This window comes from Bemisia tabaci, chromosome 9 (assembly GCF_918797505.1).
Source record: "Bemisia tabaci chromosome 9, PGI_BMITA_v3".
Taxonomy (NCBI): Eukaryota; Metazoa; Arthropoda; class Insecta; order Hemiptera; family Aleyrodidae; genus Bemisia; species Bemisia tabaci.
In genome coordinates, this window is record NC_092801.1 from 34,927,169 (window position 1) to 34,946,220 (window position 19,052).

Consider the following 19,052-nt stretch of genomic DNA (forward strand, 5'->3'; position numbering starts at 1 on the left):
AATTTTCTGTTAAAAATTTTAAAGTTTTCCGTGAAGTTTTTTTTTAAAAAGATTTTTAAAATTTAAAAGTTTTCTTTAATGTTTTTTAGAATTTAAATGCTTTTAAACATTTTTTTTTTTTTATTTTTTTTTAAAAAAATTTAAGTTCTTTCACTATGTTGCTACTTAGGTACTATAGGTTGCTCCCATAGCAGAGTTCACGATTTTTTCGCCGCGAGCTGTAGGTATGCCGCACTTTGCTGTTTCAGATGTCTTTGCGTTTCAAATTCAATCGTGCGTGCTGCAATGAAAAGAACAGCAAGGGTAATCAATGAGAAAAAAAAAAATGTTACATCGCTTTAGCATTTTTCCGCCTCGTTTTGGTGAACCCCCCCTCCCCCCCACAAAAGCCGCAAGAGTTCCCACCGACCCAGCCCCTTCCCTCTCTGCCACCCTAAGATCCAAAAACTCCCTTCCGCCTTCCCCAATTTTCAAATCCCCCATATGTATTTTGAAATAACTTTGAGAAACTTTGATTCCTCCCCGAAATTCTCGATTTGCATGCAGCACGAGCCCTTACGAATAAAGAGATCATTTTTCGGATGAACCCACGCAACGTTGCATTGCTGATTGTAAACCCTTCAAATTTAAAATATAGGGACACATTTTTTTTTAAACTTTTTTTTAAATTATTTTTTTAATATGGGAAATACTACCTAGTAAAATAAATTTGCAGACGGGCTGTCCTGTTCATAAAGCACCATTACATTGCTCTGAGTACTAATTGGACTGCATTTTGCAATTTCGAACTATAAATTCTGGCTCTTCTGGAAAAACACTTATGTGCGTAGAGAAACTAATGGCACATACGTTATTTTTAAACCGGGTCAGAATTTATAGTTCCAAATTGCAAAATGTAGTCCAATTAAGCTCTAGTGCAAGAAACGGCTCCAGCTACTTTAACTGCGCTTGTGGGCATAATTTTGGAGTCTCCTGAAAATGAGGGACTTTTTAAAAAAAAATTTAATATGGGAAACACTACACAATAAAATAAATTTGCAGACGGACTGTCCTGTTCATAAAGCACCATTACATTGCTATGAGTACTAGTTAAGCTCCAGTGCAGTAACTGCGCTTGTGGGCATGATTTTGGAGTCTCCCGAAAATGGAGGTAGCCAATGGCTCGGATCCAAAAGCGCACTGAGTACAATGCACTCGCGACTTGCAGGGAAACGTAGGTTACCTCGTGATGCAACTATTTTCACGTGCGGTCTCCGTGTCGTCTTCATGGCCTAAAAATAAATGTCTTTCCCGTCATCATTGCCCACTTGTGTGCATTTTCCAGAAAAGTATCTTGAAAGTTACTACACTGAGAAAAAATTCTCTGCGTTTTTACCAATGTCCGATGGTACCTTCACCATCTCACCTTTTTTACCAATTATTGGTAATTTTACCGAGACAGACTGGTAAGCTTACCTAGAAACTAGTATTTTTACTGTTTTTTTCAGGTAAGAATACCACTTTTAGTGGTATTCAATTCCCGGTAACTTTGCCATTTGATCTCGGTAATTCTACCACAGTTGATAAAAAATATTGGCGTTTTTACCAAGGTCCAGTAAAATTACCGAGAAAGTTCAATAATTTTACCGAGAATTCTCGGTAAAATTACCAATTCCATAAATGGCAATTTTACCAAGAAAAAACTGGGATCAAATAGAACCCGGAATTCTTGGTTCTTAGTAAATACACCGAGATTTTTTTTTCAGTGTATATACAGTGGAGTCTCGTGTATTCCCGCTTCGATTATTCGCGATTCGGAATATCCGCGGTTTTTTTCAATGACTTAGACCTATCCACGCTGCGCAAACTTTCGGTAAACATTTTCCACCAAAAAAAAGTTTGCCATAATAACTTTCTTAAAATCGAATCCATTTATTTTTGACCAATGATTACATTTCTGTCAACTATTCGATTGATTGTCGAATAGATAGAATAACAATCCTTTGCGTTGGTCAAATAGCTCAATCTCGAAATATCCGCGATCACCGCGGATAATCGAGACTCTACTCTGCACCTTGAAAGTGCAGTTTCCCTAATAGCTCAATCTCGAAATATCCGCGATCACCGCGGATAATCGAGACTCTACTCTGCACCTTGAAAGTGCAGTTTCCCTCACGGTTAAAGGGGCATCTTTTCTCACGGAAAGAACTGAAAGAGTGGAGGGGAGGGGTACTGGTTGCCTTGGAAAGCTACCGCGCCTCCTTTAAGAATGTAAGAGAATTTTCGGAACACCTTGGTGGCATTAGATTTTTTTTCTTAATAAATATTTTTTCATATCCTTGATCCAACAAACTTTTATCTCTCTTGTCTATACTTGACAGGTTTTTCTTTTTTTCTCTCCCTCTTTCGTATTTCCATGAAATCCACCATAGCTACTGAGCGGGACAAACAATCGAAGAGTGCACTAAATTGTGATTACATTGTAAAATTAGTGCTCCTGCATCGGTGTGTTGTGTATATTGCCTATCTTTTGATTGAAGGGGCACCTCCAACTAATTGTAAAACTTATTACAATGAGATTGGAATAAGCTATGATTTTTTCTTTGCATCGCAGAACGCTATTCTCTCTGACACATGGGATTAATTTCATGAATTTTAAAATATTCCAGTTTTAAGTATGCCTACGCTTAAAAAAATCGCATTTAACTGCGAATTTAGATCCATCCTTTTGTTGCAAAATTTTACCTGCGTATCAGAAGAATTCAACTTGAGACATCGAGATAGGGATCCTTTCCCATCAAAGGTCCTTACTCCCTAGCTTTAGCGCGTACCTATTTGCCACAGTTCGTGCCGCGAATTAAGTAGAAGACCAATGACTTCGCTCGCAAATTGAAGGAGTCAATTTCTGCGTCCAAAGAGACCTGTGGGCTACGTCTGCGTTGCGAAATTTCCAAGTAATCCTTTATATCTCCATCCTGATGGCAAGCTCCGCATACAGAAATATGATATTTTTGTTGAAGCGTGACAACGTTGCATCATTCTGTGGCTGTACGTTAATTACCTCCTTATATTAAGAAGAGAGAAGGCGGTGCAACTGACAGCGATAGTGTCAGTGTGACAGTGTTGCGCCATAGAGAAAAAAAAGGAGGTGTTTGCATTTCCGGCATCTTAGAATATTTTGATGACTTGATGACGTAGGTGGGTACAGCTGGGTACAGCGACGTCCCATTCACGTTGTACCCACCTACGTCATCAAGTCATCAAAAAATTCCAAGATGCCCGAAATGCAAACACCTCCTTTTTTTTCTCTATGGTGTTGCGCATAGTGCAGTATTGCCCGGCTGGATTCTTATTCTTAATCGCACGTCTTGAGACGGAAGAGGGTAATGATATCGAGCGATAAAGAAGCTATTGATAGCCAAAGTGCGAAACCACTTATCGCCATTGCAGTGTTTCTAAATCTTTGCTCCTACTTTATTTTTTGAGGAGAAACAGGCCAAAACTATATAATTTGAAATTTAGACAGAATATTCTGCTAATAGAGAGGAAAAAGCAAGGAAGTTTTCAAGAAATTTAGTTCACTAGATTTAAAGAAAAATAAAAATTAAAAAATAAGAAGTTACGTGGTTTCGCACTTCCGCCATCGATGGACAGGGTAATCCTCCTGGTCACCCGCACCAGACTTTTTTCGGTCTTATTTAGACCCAACGAAGTGTAGGACCGCAAGATTGTTTGAGAAATTGATCCTAAAGAATCCAAATTCTATCGTCCCGAAGCCCCCCCCCCCCCCCCGGCTGATCAGCTGCCTGATGAAGGAGAGGCTTTGAATTTAAAAGTCGGGGTCCTTAAAAAATTTGAAATAATTCGATTGAAATCGGGAAGTACGGAAAATTGTATTCTAGATTGAGATAAAAAAAAGTCCAAAATTGACCCATTCCTGTTCCCGGCTCTCATCCCGTGGAGTTCGCCTTCAAAAACCGCGATGGCAATATGAGCGGCTTGGGAATGCGAGTGGTTGCTCACTTGTACACTTTCGCTCTGTCCTGGCAGGTAACAGACATCAATTATTGAACGCTCTCTTCACTGAAAGTAGGTAACTCAAAAATTGAAGTAATAGGTACAGAAAGGACATTTCTTGGTTGCGGTGACTCAGAATCTAGGCTAACGTTTCATCCATTATGATTAAAGCAAGTGACTGGAATTCGTTGAAACTTCTACTGAATTTTTGTCATGATTTTACAATGCTGAAAACGAAAAATTCCAGAAAATTCTCGCGATAGTTTTCTCTCTGAATTATAAATTGGCTCGCATTTAACAAAAGGAACCAGCGCGACTACAGTGTTGTAAGGATGTTGCTTCTTCATAATTATTTAAAAAATCTCCCAGAATAACGAATAGTTTTGGTTTCCCGCACCAAAAAATACTTATTTTTAAATGAAAATAATTGAGTAAGTTTTAACACTGTACATATATTAAGTATTTTTAAAAGAAAAGGAGAAGTTGCACGATTTTGAAAACACTGTAATCGTGCTGGTTCCTTTTTGATAAATGCAATTCACTTCGCAGTGAAGATTTTGAGACATCGTAACCAAGAAAGTCCCTTTCTGCACCCAGCGCCTTCATTGCTGGAGGATAAACCATCACAAACACGCAAATACGAGAATAATTGAGTCCCTGAGTCCCTCTCCTTCCCTTCCCTTCCGAGTGAACTTTTTTCGCTATTTCGTAAATCCCGCGCTTGCTGACCTCATGTCGTCGATGCAGCACTGCCAACACAAGCACAAGTCAACCAGAATTGTGAGTAATAAAATTAGATGCATAAAAATCCTTCCATTTGATATAAATTTTTCCAATTGAAGAAAATTATGTAGAATGAATATTGAGTAATTATTTTACGCGACAAAATTCATTTTATCGGTTATAATTCATAAGTTTCAAAATATTAATGTTTGAAAATTCTTGTGTTGCCAGTCAAACTTACCTGATGGCTTGTTATCGTTTATCAGCTGACCAGTGAACACATAGATAATACAACTTGGAAATAATCATTATTTTCTTTTTAATTTCTGGATTTTAACAAATTTCAGCGTTTCAAAAATGGCCTTACACTCTGCTGCTAAAGGGAAACTGTTGGCTGTGATCGGTGACGAGGTAAGAAAGAGCAATAACTGTTTCATTTCAGCTGGTTTCCACCTTGTAGGAGGTCCCCACCCTGTTTACCCTATTCAGCGTGGTTTGATAACTCTCCTCATATCTTCTATTCTTTGCTTTTGCAATGTGGTATCCTTGAATTATGTCTCAAAAGACTAATTTTAAATACACATTCTTCCTTAACCAATACATGGCTTGTGAGGAAACTTTAGGATCTTCTGAGTTGCAATGTTTTTAGGTTAGGTGGAGCTTGACATCTTCCGTTTATTCCATAAATTGAATCTCTCCCTCGCACCCTGGTCAGCAGCTTGTTCTACAGAGTGCTAAAACGGTTTTTCTATTCTTCTATGACTGGCATGACATGTTTTCTTGCCGTTCTTTATTGATGTGCCACAATTGTATATAGTCTGAAATATGACCTGCTTCCGCCAACAGTTCTGTATGGATCCTCACTCTGTTAGAAGGAAAACGCTCATACTTATACTGATTATTAAGTGTGGTCCATAGATTTTAAGTATGCAAGCAGATAATAACTCAAACAATTGTCTTTGCTTTTGCAAGATGTAACAATGGCTAGCCTGTGTAAACACTTCTCAACCTTTCTTCAGAGGCAACCCATAATGTCCTGGAAATATCTGCAAATTAGAATTATGGAGGTTACATTTTAACCATGGTTGTAAGATCTGAGTCATCTAAAATCAGATTATAATACTAAAGTAATTTCAAATAGACCTCATCGCATCTAGCTGAATGAGAAAACTATAGATTTTTTCATCGCTTGTAGACAGGAGATTTTTGCAGGACGTAATGATCGTTCATATTATATTCAATAAAATGGGGGCTCAGTTCATGCGTTATCTTGGACCAGAATAATGGTCAGGTCAGGTAAATGTCCTAGAAAGAAACCATAAACTTATGGCTGTTGGACTTTGATGGAACAATAAAATTCTAACAACTCAAATGACACGTATGAGAAGCTGTTATCCAAGGAAGTTTTGTATTTTATTGCACTTAGCAGTAAGATTTTTGTTTATTATCCCCTTTGATAAGTAGCTCCTAACTCCTTTGGTTTACTTTCAACAGGACACCTGTGTTGGATTTCTGCTCGGAGGTGTTGGTGAAATAAACAAGAATCGCAATTCCAATTTCATGGTCGTTGACAAGAGTAAGTATTTTTTCAGTAGTTTTGTAGTCAGTATTACTACTTTTCTCCTGCCTCGAATAGAATTCTGCCAGATAGCAGAATAGGAGAGAGCAGGATGGGATTAGGAGGAAGCTCTAAAAATTCATTAAAAAAATGTCATTATTTCTAAGAATACGTAGATAAACTTGGATATTTGGATTGAAATTTTTTTCGAAATTGAGATTTTGACAGAAGACTTACCCTCACAAGTGTGAGTGTCAACAAGCAATCAACCCTCAATTTTGATCAAAATCTCCTAAAATTCTGGGACATGGACTTTCCCTAGCAAGTAAACAAACATGATTTACTTATGTATATTGATGGTGAAACTGCAGAAATGCATATTTCAGTTTGTGGCACCGTAGACTTTCTGTCATATTTTATTTTCTACATGGAAAACTTCCAACTGTCATTTTTTTTAAAATTTCGGTTATTTGTGTTTTCTGTGTATGAATATTTTGTGGAAATTTCAAGCTGTAATGTTGGTTGGGTCTCTTTTGAAAAAATAAAGCATGAGCAGATATTTTGAAACAATGTAACGAAGATCTGCATTTTTCAGCTTCATCGTCAATATGCAAATAGTTTGAACAAAATCTCAGCAGCATTTTGATGGTGTAAGTCGGCAATCACATAACTCGTTTGCGGTGTCTGAAAATCTCTGCCTCTGTGCTATTTTTTTAAAAGAGAACAAATTGACATCATTCCTTGAAGTTAATGCAACATTTTCTTTGCACAGAGGAGAAAAATCATGGCAGTTTCAAAGAATTGCCGTTGAGTAGTTTTACGTTTAAAAAATAAAGTATGACAGGAAGTCTGCGACGTCGCAAACCGAGTTATGTGATTGCCAACTTACACCGTCGATTTGTCAATTGGAACATAATCAAAACCACTCTTGACAATACTTCTTAGACACCGCATTTTTTTTTCTTTCTTTTTTTTCATTAAGTTTTACACAGTATGTGTCATCAAACCAAATTTTTTGAGACTGTTAGGAAGTGGAAAGTGGAAGTGTTGTGTTGATGCCATCCATTTTTGAATTTCCTCGACTTGCTTTCTTTTGCAAGGAAGCTTATCATCCTTACTAAACGCTTCAAAATTCTCAGAGGCCAATGAGTAGGTATACTGTAAAGCATTAAATAGACGCAATTGCAAAATGCTGACATAGGCTTTAGTTAGTAATCCCTTGTTCTCTTATTTTTATTTTATTTTACTTTGTTTCATTTTTCCAGATACGAGTGTCAGCGAAATCGAAGAAACTTTCAAAAACTTTGTGAAACGTGATGACATTGATATCATCCTGATTAATCAGAATGTAAGTTCAATCGGTATTTAATCTTATATAAAGTACTACTGACTCATGACTTTTCTCTGACGATTTAAGCTTTGGTATTTGGTGGCAAAACTGGGATATTTGAAGAATGGGAATTCGGATACTAGAGAGTCCAATGTAATCCTGAGATTTCCAAGATTGTGCAAAGATTATGTGGCAGGTTGTGCCAGTTTTCAGTCAATTCTGGTCACAAGGTAAGAGGGCCTAGCCAACAGAAGTGTATGACAAAAAGACTATTTGGAAGTTGCAGCAGGATTAGAATGCAATGTGCTTGCCTATTTCGGATTTCAACAGAGAGGGGAATTGGTTTGGATATTAGAGTCCACATAATCAGAGTTTGTGTAGTAAAGGAAACACAACATTATACAATTTATCCATCTAAGAAAGAGATTTCAGTTTCAAACTTTGAGCGCTGATAGTTGGGATCAGTAAAATCTAAGTACCTGTTCCTGTAATTGAATTCTGCTGGATGTTCTTTTACAAATTATACCTGGAAAAATGTTAGGTATCTTACTCAGACGTATAGATTGTAAAATTTTTCCGCTTTAGCAGAAATTGATGAGTAATTGGAGCAGGTAAAAGACCTATTGCTGTATCTCTGCCAATGTATCTGAAACATATAGGAAAAGCTGACAAAAAAAATTAGAAATATCGAGGATTCAGTCTCAAAATTTTAGCTCTTATAAACGCTCTTTTAATTTTCATCAAAACATTCTGAAATGAGTGAAATTTTCAATCGAGTGTTGTTTGACAAAGCATTGCACATTTTAGGGAAGTGCGGGCCTATACACTCTAGGTATCAATATTCTGGAAGAGCAAAAAATATTCTCTCAAAAGGTTAATGTTAGAACAAAGTTTAAGGACTGTTTTCACATTCGAATTACATTTTTTCAACTTTGAATTTCTGGCAGGGGAAAATTTACAACGAGTTGAGTTGAAAATTTTTTCCCTCTCATTTTTTCGAGAATGCGATCTCATGAGTTTTTGTTAAACTCGGTCCACTTGTTCATTGGGCCTATATATCATAGCTAATCAATTTTGAAATTTTATCCGAAGGTGGCAGAACTGATCCGACATGTTATCGACTCACACACGCAACCAATCCCTGCTGTCCTGGAAATTCCATCAAAAGATCATCCCTATGATGCTAGTAAAGATTCAATTCTCAGAAGAGCCAAAGTAAGTATAGTTACAAGTTTCATCAGTATAATTTTCAGTTAATTGTTAGGGTTAGAGTGAGTGTAGAAGTATGTAGACTCCAGCATATTGTACAAGCTATTGCGCTCATGAAGATCTGAATTCTAAGATCTTTTTTCGAGCTTCAGAGTTAATTTGAGAGAAAACCAGTGGTACCACTGTTTATTTTGTGAAATTTTTAGAAAATTAGGTTGATAAAAATGGAATTTCATTACATTCAACAATTTCATCACACGGATTGCTCACTAGCAAGCAAGTTTAATTCTCAAAGAAATAATGGAACAATGATCAATACCACAAATTTTCTAAAGCTCCTTTTCATCAAGTTTTGGACGATATTTTCATTTCAGAAGCCTCTTATCAATCTTGTTGAATCACATCTGAGATCACATATACTAGCTTAGTAATTCAATCTGGTATTATTTTTTCAGGGAATGTTCAATCCAGAAGATATTCACTAGTGTAGCGAAGCCAGCATGCTGTTTGAACTTCATTCTCGTTTTCTAGGCAATCTAAGGATCCTAGATCGTTGTATATTATTTTTTTTTAATGGAGTATTTTTCATCTTTCCGCTGAGGACTAACCTCGATCCATATCTTTCATTTTTTTTGAAAAGGAGAAAGAAGTTTCATCGAATAAAACAATACTGCAGTTTAAGTCTTAAAAGATAAATCAGACGTACTTGAGACAATGCCAACGAGCAACAGAAGTTTTCCTCTGGCATTACCCAGATAAGTTTCCATCCTCTTAGGAATTATCACAACTCCTGTAACTTTTTGCGGAGACTTGGGTTCTTTTCCATTAATCATTATTAAGGTTAAATACAGTGACAAAGTTGAATATTACACATTTTAGCGTGAGGATTTGATCCATTTTTTGTATTTTGGCCTGACATCTTCTCATCAAACGAAAATTATTATCCCTCATGCATTGGAATGTCACAAAAGAATCGATTTGTCTCTAATTTTCTTATTACATCTGATGTCCTCTAAGTTGCAACAACTGCAGCTGATCATTTTTATCTTTTTATTGTTTTGGGTGTTAAGTTAGCTGCCGGTTTTCAATTTTCAATTGAATCAAAGTTTGAAAGTATGAAGCAGCTCTTTTTAGTTATGTCTCTCAGCGGAAAAACATAAACTTGTGTAAATACGAGAACAAGCTTGTATACCTGTTTGTTGCATGAATTGAAGCAAAAAAAATATGGAATTTTTTTTCTTTTGTTTGAAGTTGGAAAAAAGTATTGCCTTCTGTTATAATCAATATTTGTAAGAAAGTTACTGTATTCATTCCATGAAATAAGTTAGTACTTAAGTTGTCAAAGTCAGGTGTGAGTTTCTCAACAAAATGCTATTGATTGAGATTTATCTCGGTTGCGTTTTACCTAAAGCCAGGGCAAAATTCAAATTAGATAACTGGGATGTCTTTCTGTATATGTTTTCATTCTAAGCGCTTCAAAAATTCCTGATTGTAAGTCTAGCATTGTTACTGCTAATAAGAACATGAAGAACATTATTGTATCTATGTACATGTGCGCGTCCGTGATTCAGCAACATTAAACTAAGCTAAAAGTTGCAAAACTAAAGAAAAAAAATGCATTTACGTTCTTTCAGGTTATCGTTCCAATGTATTGCTAATCTTTTCTTTTGTCATAGGCAATATTATCTGTAGCTTTTCACCGTAATATTTAATTCAAACAAGAAACTGAAAACTTGTAAATGAAAAAGAAGATCAGAGGAAATGAACTATTACTTTCAAGTACATTGATTTCCTTCTGCCAAGGAGAAAAAAAATCGTTGCAGCCAGAAAATCATCACCCTCTGGCCAAAGTATCACAAGTGCCATTTGTGCGTAGGCTCTATGTTGCCTTCTTAAACTTGTCCAGTTTTTTTACGGAAAAACTAATGAACAGAACCTCTTGACAATTGTATAGAATATTTTTTCTGTCATCAAGATTAATTCCCCAAATTTTCATATAAGTATGTGCTAAAGTTTTAAAGAAAAAATTAAAACAAAATCAGTAACACAGTGTCTAAGCATGAAAAGCACTTGTGATACTTTGGCTTGAGAAGACTAATTATGCCACCCTCTCTTTAAAGATTTTTCAACTTGCCTCCTTACATGAAGTTGATCTAATAACTAAATACATGGGTGAAATTTTGTGTAAATTTTAAAGTCAAAACGTACTATTTGAGCATTGGATTAGTAGGTAATTATTGCACACTCTCTTTCAAATCATTCTCATGTTATTTTAAATTCAATTCGGCCTGTTTGCATGGATTTAGAAGTATCTTTTTAAAAATCTAATTTTAATCTGCCTTTCCCTAAGAAGAAGAAGGGTGTCCGGCGATAGTTTTTTTAGTAGGTAACTATCAAAACTAAGATCTTGCTCTTCAGGTAACACTGATGACAATGTCGTCCGTCATATGTATGTTTTCTTTCCCCTCATAAGTTTAGATTCTAGTATTTTTTAATCTTGTTGAGTATTTTCCGTTATTAAGAATTTTTAATTGTTACAATGTAATATAACCTTTCGTTTGAAAAATTATAAAAAATCAGTGAATATAAAAGATTTTATTGAAAATCAAGATCATGTTTTTCTTATTCTCTTCATATGAACACAAGGTAAACTTTTTTTTAAAAAACAACTTTAATTTGATTTGACTTAATTTACATTAAAAAATCAAATGAGAAGCGTACTTTAAATAAATGCACTTGCTCATTGGTGTAAAGAATAGGATCAGAAGATGAAAATATTCCATGTTTAAAAATAAAAAATAAGAATGTATTTATCGATGATTTGAAGAAGCTAAACAACAATGATAAATTCATGGAACATTTTAAAATCAATTTTTGATAGCTTACTTACATTTTTTTAAAAAAAAAAAAACAATTGGGCACTAATTAAGTAGTCCATTAAGGTACTTGATTTTTATACTTTAAAATTACATCACAGAATATCTTACTTAAATTTAAAGGCTAAAACTGTCAGGGTGCTGACGGAGGAATGGAAAAGTAAAAATTGCATTAATCATAGGATAGAATGTTAACTGGCACACTTTACAATGGCACCGGCGACTGTACTTCTCAGGGTCTCAATAACATTTTGTGGGTTATCACTTTGCACTACTGCTGTTCCAGCGACGATCATGTTTGCTCCGGCCTGAAGGGAGAAAAAAGAAAATCAAGGATATTGACAAAAAATACATATTAACCGCTCATAGTTATTTGTGTATAATTGCATTTTCTTCACATCTAATCGGAACCACAGCTGATCAAATAAACATGATTTACAACTTGCTTTCCATGGTTGAAACATGCGACTGAAAATTCCTCAGGCTAATTTTAATGTAGCATTCCCTAGTTTTGAGACCATCTCATTAGTGAATTGCACAGAAGAAATAACTACAAACCTCTAGGCTGTCGATGAGAAAACAATTTGAGAAACTTAAGAACTAAAAGAAAAACTTTTAGATTGCTGGTTAGCAGCCGCATAAAAAAATGCATGATAAAATGTGATATTTACAGAAACAAAGCACAAGAAAATGGAAAACCAGGGCTAAAAACAAGGTAAAAGGTTTTGTTTATAGCCTTGGTTTCCCATTTTCATGTGTTTTAATACGTTAAACTATTCAGGCTATTTTTGTGTATCCATCTTGGGATAATTACCTCTGCACACGCCTGAATCGTTGATGGTCCAACACCACCATCAACTTCGATGTCCATTCCTGGATAGTTCTCTCGTAGCCACTTGACTTTGGGCATCATGTCTGCCATGAATTTTTGACCTCCAAAGCCTGGCTCCACTGTCATTATGAGGATCAGGTCAGCTTGATCCATGTACTTCACTAATGTTTCCACTGGAGTTTTTGGTTTGATCGCTAGACCAACCTGCAAACAATTACAGATTTTATGAAGTTAACTAACTTGACAAAAGAATGCTGAGCTTGGATTTACACTTTGCAGATATTGTGTAACCTCAGTTTATTATTTTTTTCATGGGGTAAAATAATACCCAAATTGTTGTATTAAACCACGTTTAACTTTGACAGTTCTAAGTTCAGAGTTTGAAAAATCTAGTTGTGAGAAAGAGCTACATAAATTTTACATCTATTATTACATTTGCAATTCAAAATTGACGAATTGCAAAGTAAATCAATGTCTTGTATTGGCGAAGAAATGAACTTAACACCAGTTGTGATATATTCTTTGGAATACCTGGGCATTTTTCAGTCAATAACTTAAGCGCTGTATTATTGATCTAGTTCAATAAAAACCACATTTCTGAAAATTTTGCCATTAGAAACTATAATCCCTTTTTTCGCTAGACGGTTGCATAAGTTTTTTTTTTTTCTTTTTAAATACTTGACGTATTGAAAAACAATGCACAGATGGTAAACTTAAGATTTTGTATTTACTCCTTACAATTTGGGACAAGTGTTTAAAATTTCTTAGCTGTTGTCCTGGACATTCAAATCTATTACCTATCTAATAGAGATGTTTTACATAATTTTGGAGAGAATCGATATTCTACTTAATCACAAGGTTAAATCAAACTCAAATAGATTTTTTTTATTTCATGGCACAATTAAAAATAATCGGGGAGTTTAATCTTATCAAACCATTCATTACTAGGAACTCTAATTCTAAGGGAGGGCTCGGCAGCTCTAGAAATTTTGATGAGAATGTCTGTGGCAATCATCCAGCTAGACTTGAACACATGGCTTGTTATCACTGGGATTATAGCTGGGTAATGGGTGAATAGGCCGGGGGCTTAGGTAATGTATTTCAAGGTTGAATATTGGGGGTGTGGAAAGCCGATGACCTAGGTTTATTTTTACACTGAAAGGAATCAATGATATCCATCCATCCATCCATCCATCCAAAATAGGAGGAGGGAACTTCAGCACCCATTTGCTTTCAACCCTCTATAAATGAAACAGCTTAAGTAAGTACTTAAGCATTAGTTAAGTATACTTTGAAAGAATCAAGCACCCCTAGGTAAGGTAACTGCGTGCAGCAAAAAGTGAAATGCTGTTGACTTGCAAAGTTTACATTGTCAGGAATAAAGTTTTCAGCTCTCATTTTAAAAAAAGAAAAAAAACCTATTTGCTGAAAAATCTCAGGTATCGAAAAAAAAATCGATTTTTATGAATGCAAAATACTGATTCTGATGTTATACTAAATTGTTTCCTTACATGGAATCACAATTCCGTCAAAGTTGGAAAAGCGTTTGTTTAATAGGAGAAATGAGATGTTTTGTAGCAAAAAAAAAGGCACCCAAAGGGATATATTCACCTTCATTCCTGCTTCTTTAACTTTCCTACAAACTCCCAGGACATCACTGACCGGTTCTGTGTGAAACGTATATTGATCAACTCGTGCGTCTGCCATACCTTCTATCCACTGGAAACAACAGAAAAGTTTCATATGAATAAAAAAAAAACAATCGACAGGTATGTTGATATTTCAACTAAATTCAAATATCTTTCATGGAGGATCTGTTTTAAATTTACCAAAAGCAAGTAATGTTCTTTAAAAAAAAAAAAAAATAAAAAATAATTTTACCAATATCTTGTGATCTTTGGGAGTTTTCTGCATTATTTCAAAGATTTCTCATATTTACACTAAGGATATCAATCTGATGAAGTAGCATTAAGGTAAGAATCAAATAAGAGCCAAATAAGTCTACGCACTTTTAGACTGAGTACAAAAGAAGGTTCGCCTACTGATTCTTAGATTTTCCTTACGTGTAAAAGTGATGTCAATTGCTCTCCTTTCTTGAGTTAGAAATGCAAAAATTTATTTGGTGAGGACTCCACATTGCACGAGTGTAGGGCTTGTAACGAAGAATCAAATTCTCCGTTTTAAGTTTTTAAAAAATGAACAGCTGTTTGTTTCACGCGAAGGAAGGAGTGAGTCATGCAGAGCGCGGCGGCGGAGTCGGGCCGAGACCGAGCGGCGCCCGGCGCGATCAGCTGATGGCGGTAAATAAAATTCAAAAAACAAATTGCCTCTCCTCTCTTGTCATAGCTCACACACACATACACAAATTCCCTGTTTTTGAACTTTCCAAAATTGTACGTTTTACTATGAAAAAGGGTATTTTTCCAAATTTTAAATATTTGAACGCCTGGGCAAAATTTTCCCAAGCTGAACTATGTAAATATCAGGTCAAACTTTAAATTTCATGTATCAAAATTTTCAGTACAAATGTGAAGATCGCGTTCCAAGAACTTGGAAGCGATTTGGTGGGCTTATGAGTCAAAATGTGATCCTACATCCTCGATCCTCCTCTCTCCTCTCTCTTCTATTCTACATCTTTTCGGCTGAGGTGCACGTTAGTGAGTCGCATCTCGCCGAGCGAACTGTCCATTTCAATTTCCTCTTTTTTCTTCTCCTGAGCTGAGGTGCACGTTAGTGAGTCGCATCTCGCCCAGTTTCACTCTTCCTCCCCTCTCACTTCGATCCTGTGTCCTGTATCCTGTACTCCTGGAATCTAAAGCCTAGAGGTGCACGTTAGTGAGTAGTATTTCGGCTTCCCTTTTATTTTAATTTGTAAAATATTTCCTAACGTATAAGCCTAGAGGTGCACGTTAGTGAGTAGCATTTCGGCTTTCCTTTTATTTTGATTTCATTTCCAGGATTTTATCGTCATTTGTAAAATATTTCCTAACGCATAAGCCTAGAGGTGCACGTTAGTGAGTAGCATTTCGGCTTCCGTTTTATTTTGATTTCATTTTTAGGATTTTATCGTCGATTGTAAAATATTTCCTAACGTATAAGCCTTGAGGTGCACGTTAGTGAGTGGCATTTCGGCTAAATTATTATTAAGTATTATTATTTGAGTGTAGGTTGAGTAGGATCCTCACAAATTTAGCTAATAAACGGACATTCTTTCTGTAAATTTGAGACACAAGAGTTTGATCATTCTTCCCCTTTTCAAACTCATCATTTTTAAAATTGGCGCCCGAATCCAGGATCCCGGCGAGCTCATTCCGGCAACTACAGTAACGTTGGCTTATCTTATACCAGAAGGACGTATGTGCCTCTGAAGAAACGGGATTTGCCTCGTTACAGGGCTGACGCTGTGCTAAAATTAAGGTGATTCATCGAGCTCAAGTGACGTGATCAGACTGGCATGCGGTATATCGCATCGATTAGGTCCAAAATCTCGGCAGATTTTGAGTTTTTAGCAAATAAAAGACGATAGCCCCTGGGCATGAGCCTAAAGAATCATCCTAAACCCAAAAATCGGTAAAACTCAGAGAAATGAAAGCAGGATAGTGTTTGGAAAAAAACCTCGCATTCGATTCAGCTATCGATTTCTGTATCGAATGCAAGGTTTTTTTCCAAACACTACTCTGCTTTCATTTCTCTGAATTTTGCCGATTTTTGGGTTTAGAATGATTCTTTAGACTCATGCACAGGGGCTATTGTCCTTTTTTTTGCTGAAAATTCAAAATCTGCCGAGATTTTTTACCTAAAAGATTTGATATATCGCATGCCAGTTCAACCACGTCACTTGAGCTTGACGAATCACCTGGCTCATGCACAAGGGCTTTCATCCTCTTCTTTGCTACAAATTCAAAATCTGCCACGATTTTTGACCTAATTGATGTGATATATCGCATGCCAGTTTGACCACGTCGTTTGAGTTTGACGAATCATCTTAACAAACTCTGTTATTTACCATGGTTAGGGGTACAGAAGCCTCGGGAAAAATGTCATGTTCTAACAAATACAAGCGCATGTGAGCTAAAGTAAGCACGATCGTACAGACTGTGCATAGTTCAAGTGAGCGAGGAAGAGGGAAGATATTAACTGCGAAGGTTAAATAAAGGGCATAACCACGTTACCATTTCTGGTTTGTCAACCATCATATGAGTTTCAAAGAAGGCATCAGTGATTTTATTTCGGAGACACTTGACCACAGGATGTCCAAAAGTAAGATTGGGCACAAAATTGCCATCCATGACATCCAAATGTAAGTAATCAGCCCCGCAGTCCATGAGTCTTTGGGATTCCGTGTACAGCTGGGATAGGTCTGCATTCAAAACCGACGGCCCAATTTTAGCTTTCACCGACTTGGGAGACATTTCGGAGGATGAGGATGGTGTAGAATACTTTAAATACAAAAGATGAATAAAGAAACCGCGCTCACTTTAATAAAATAAGCACTCACGAGGTTGATGATAAAAACATGCTCTTATCAATATCTGTCAACAACATGTGAGATAACAGGGTGTTGAGTCAGGTGCATCAACGAACACGCATCAGTCACCGCTGGCTCGATCGAAGAGCGTTGCCACATTTCCTACCCTTTTACTGTTCCTGCACTTAACGTTGTAAACTTTCCGAGTGAAAACTTTTTTACTTATTGACCCTTAGATGCCCAGGCCGGGTAGGTCAAACTGACCCGAGGTGTGCTAAAAGCATATTCCTCGCGGGTTGTATGGGGCCGGTATCGGCGACCTGTAGATGTAGATCTGCTGATTTGTCCTTAAAAGCGAATTAAGTAAACGACGAATTAAAAAAAAATAAGAAAAAATCGAGTGTCCACACAGTCAAAGTCACGAGAGACGTATTCGGGCCTCGTTTTTTAACTTTCCCCCGAATCTGAGCGACACCTCATTGGTGGCATGAAGCGAAGCATTGCGAGTTCATGCCTCGCGCCATCGCGCCTTCAATTTTGCGGACGCAACATGGACATCCATCAAGTACGAATAGTTGTATCTCTGCGCCGTCATCAACGCGAATCTTTTATCGAATAAGGGTCCACTTCTGCGTGTGTTAGTTTCCGTTTGTCATATTGGCAGTGGCGCTTTAAGGGCTACACGTGAGCATCTCTGGCAAAGATCGGAGAGACGTAATCTAGTCTCTCTTTCAAAATTTTCTTCCGAATCTGAGTGAAACCTCATTCGCAGCGTAGAGCGGAGCATTACGAGTTTGTCATAATTGTAGTGGCGCTGTAAGGGCTATACGACATACGTATGAGCATCTCAGGCAAAGCTCGGAGAGACGTGATCTAGTCACTCTTTCCAAATTTTCTACCGAATCTGAGTGATATCTCATCCAGTGGCGTGGCGTGAATTGCGATGCATCGATTGTCACGCCATTTAAACCTATGGTAAAGAATCGATTATTAAGGTGTTCGCTGCGAACACACTGTTTATCGATCCTTTCCCATAGGTTTAAATGGTATAACATTCGATACATCGCAAAGCACGCCACGCCACTGACCTCATCGGCAGCGTAGAGTGGAGCATTACGAGTTCCCTCCCTCGCGCCATCGCGCCTTCAATTTTGCAGACGCAACGAGGACATCCATCGAGTACGAATAATTGTATCTCTGCGCCGTCATCGAAGTGCATCCTTCATCGAGGTTCCGAAATGATAAGCTTATTCTAGAATTCAATTTGCTGAATTTTGCGAGCTCTCGAAAAATGTTGATTTTCTCAACTGCTACTAAAACAACGGTGGTTGTCCAACACATTCTTGAGGCAACGTTGCGATCTCATAAAAAAGCTCGACCAATAATTTTAATTATAGATTTGAGCCTAAATCGCGTTTCGGGCGGTCATAATTAAAGGAAGTTCCGTAAGGCATGTACGAGTGCAGCTAAAAGTCTGAAAATTTTCCGAAATGCATAAATAACTTTTAGTACAATTTCACGCGGTTAACGCAGTTTTCCTCAAAAATATTCCCAAACACTCTTTTTTATACTTCAATGTAGCTAATGTATATACTATCGTGCTAAAAAAGAACGCCGTATGAACATCCGAGAGTTGCCAGATTTCCTTTGAATGAATGCTTATTTTTGCGGCAAGCTATAAATATTTGGACTGAGTTAAGCAGAAAGGAACCAACCCACATTTTGGAAAAAAATTGAGTTATGAGTGGTTTTGAACTCAACCACTGCTCTACTATCTATCGCCAAAAAATCAAAGTTTTTGTTGGAGCAAATTTTGCAGAAATTGAACTTGAAGTTTATCTTTTACATTGAGTCTTATGCAGGAGCTAAACTTTAAACCTCTTTTCCTCGGTTCGATCCCGATGTGGCTTGGTTCCTTTCTGTTTAACTCCGTCCATTTTTCCTTGAAATTTCAGGAACTTTAGGTGAAATTGCGAACGAAATTATCTGAAATATTGGGAGGAAGGTATATATGAGTTTACTGGGAAATTCGTGTTATATCAATGGAATTTTGGCAATGC

General features: G+C 36.7%; 2 protein-coding genes across 2 annotated transcripts; one reads left to right on the forward strand and one right to left on the reverse strand.

Annotated features, from left to right (window-relative positions):
- Positions 1-4,958: 4,958 nt before the first annotated feature.
- On the forward strand, positions 4,959-11,425 carry Vha14-1 (V-type proton ATPase subunit Vha14-1). Its single transcript, XM_019050058.2, has 5 exons — positions 4,959-5,130; positions 6,214-6,295; positions 7,543-7,625; positions 8,700-8,822; positions 9,272-11,425. Exons 1-5 carry the CDS (start codon positions 5,077-5,079, stop codon positions 9,299-9,301), a joined length of 372 nt encoding a protein of 123 aa, XP_018905603.1. The 5' UTR covers positions 4,959-5,076; the 3' UTR covers positions 9,302-11,425.
- Positions 9,886-17,076, reverse strand: Rpe (ribulose-phosphate 3-epimerase). Its single transcript, XM_019050057.2, has 4 exons — positions 16,697-17,076; positions 14,136-14,243; positions 12,507-12,728; positions 9,886-12,000 (listed from the first exon to the last, which is right to left on the reverse strand). The coding sequence occupies exons 1-4, from the start codon at positions 16,934-16,936 to the stop codon at positions 11,884-11,886; spliced, it is 687 nt and encodes a 228-aa protein (XP_018905602.2). The 5' UTR covers positions 16,937-17,076; the 3' UTR covers positions 9,886-11,883.
- Between the last annotated feature and the right edge of the window lie 1,976 nt (positions 17,077-19,052).

Excerpts from the sequence above, each read along its gene's own strand:
- Vha14-1 (XM_019050058.2), top strand. The coding sequence starts at position 5,077 with ATGGCCTTACACTCTGCTGCTAAAGGGAAACTGTTGGCTGTGATCGGT. Across the intron at positions 7,626-8,699 it reads TCATCCTGATTAATCAGAAT|GTGGCAGAACTGATCCGACA; the intron begins GTAAGTTCAATC and ends TTTTATCCGAAG. Across the intron at positions 8,823-9,271 it reads CAATTCTCAGAAGAGCCAAA|GGAATGTTCAATCCAGAAGA; the intron begins GTAAGTATAGTT and ends TTATTTTTTCAG.
- Rpe (XM_019050057.2), bottom strand. The coding sequence starts at position 16,936 with ATGTCTCCCAAGTCGGTGAAAGCTAAAATTGGGCCGTCGGTTTTGAAT. Across the intron at positions 14,244-16,696 it reads TGGTTGACAAACCAGAAATG|TGGATAGAAGGTATGGCAGA; the intron begins GTAACGTGGTTA and ends TGTTGTTTCCAG. Across the intron at positions 12,729-14,135 it reads TTAAAGAAGCAGGAATGAAG|GTTGGTCTAGCGATCAAACC; the intron begins GTGAATATATCC and ends AATTGTTTGCAG.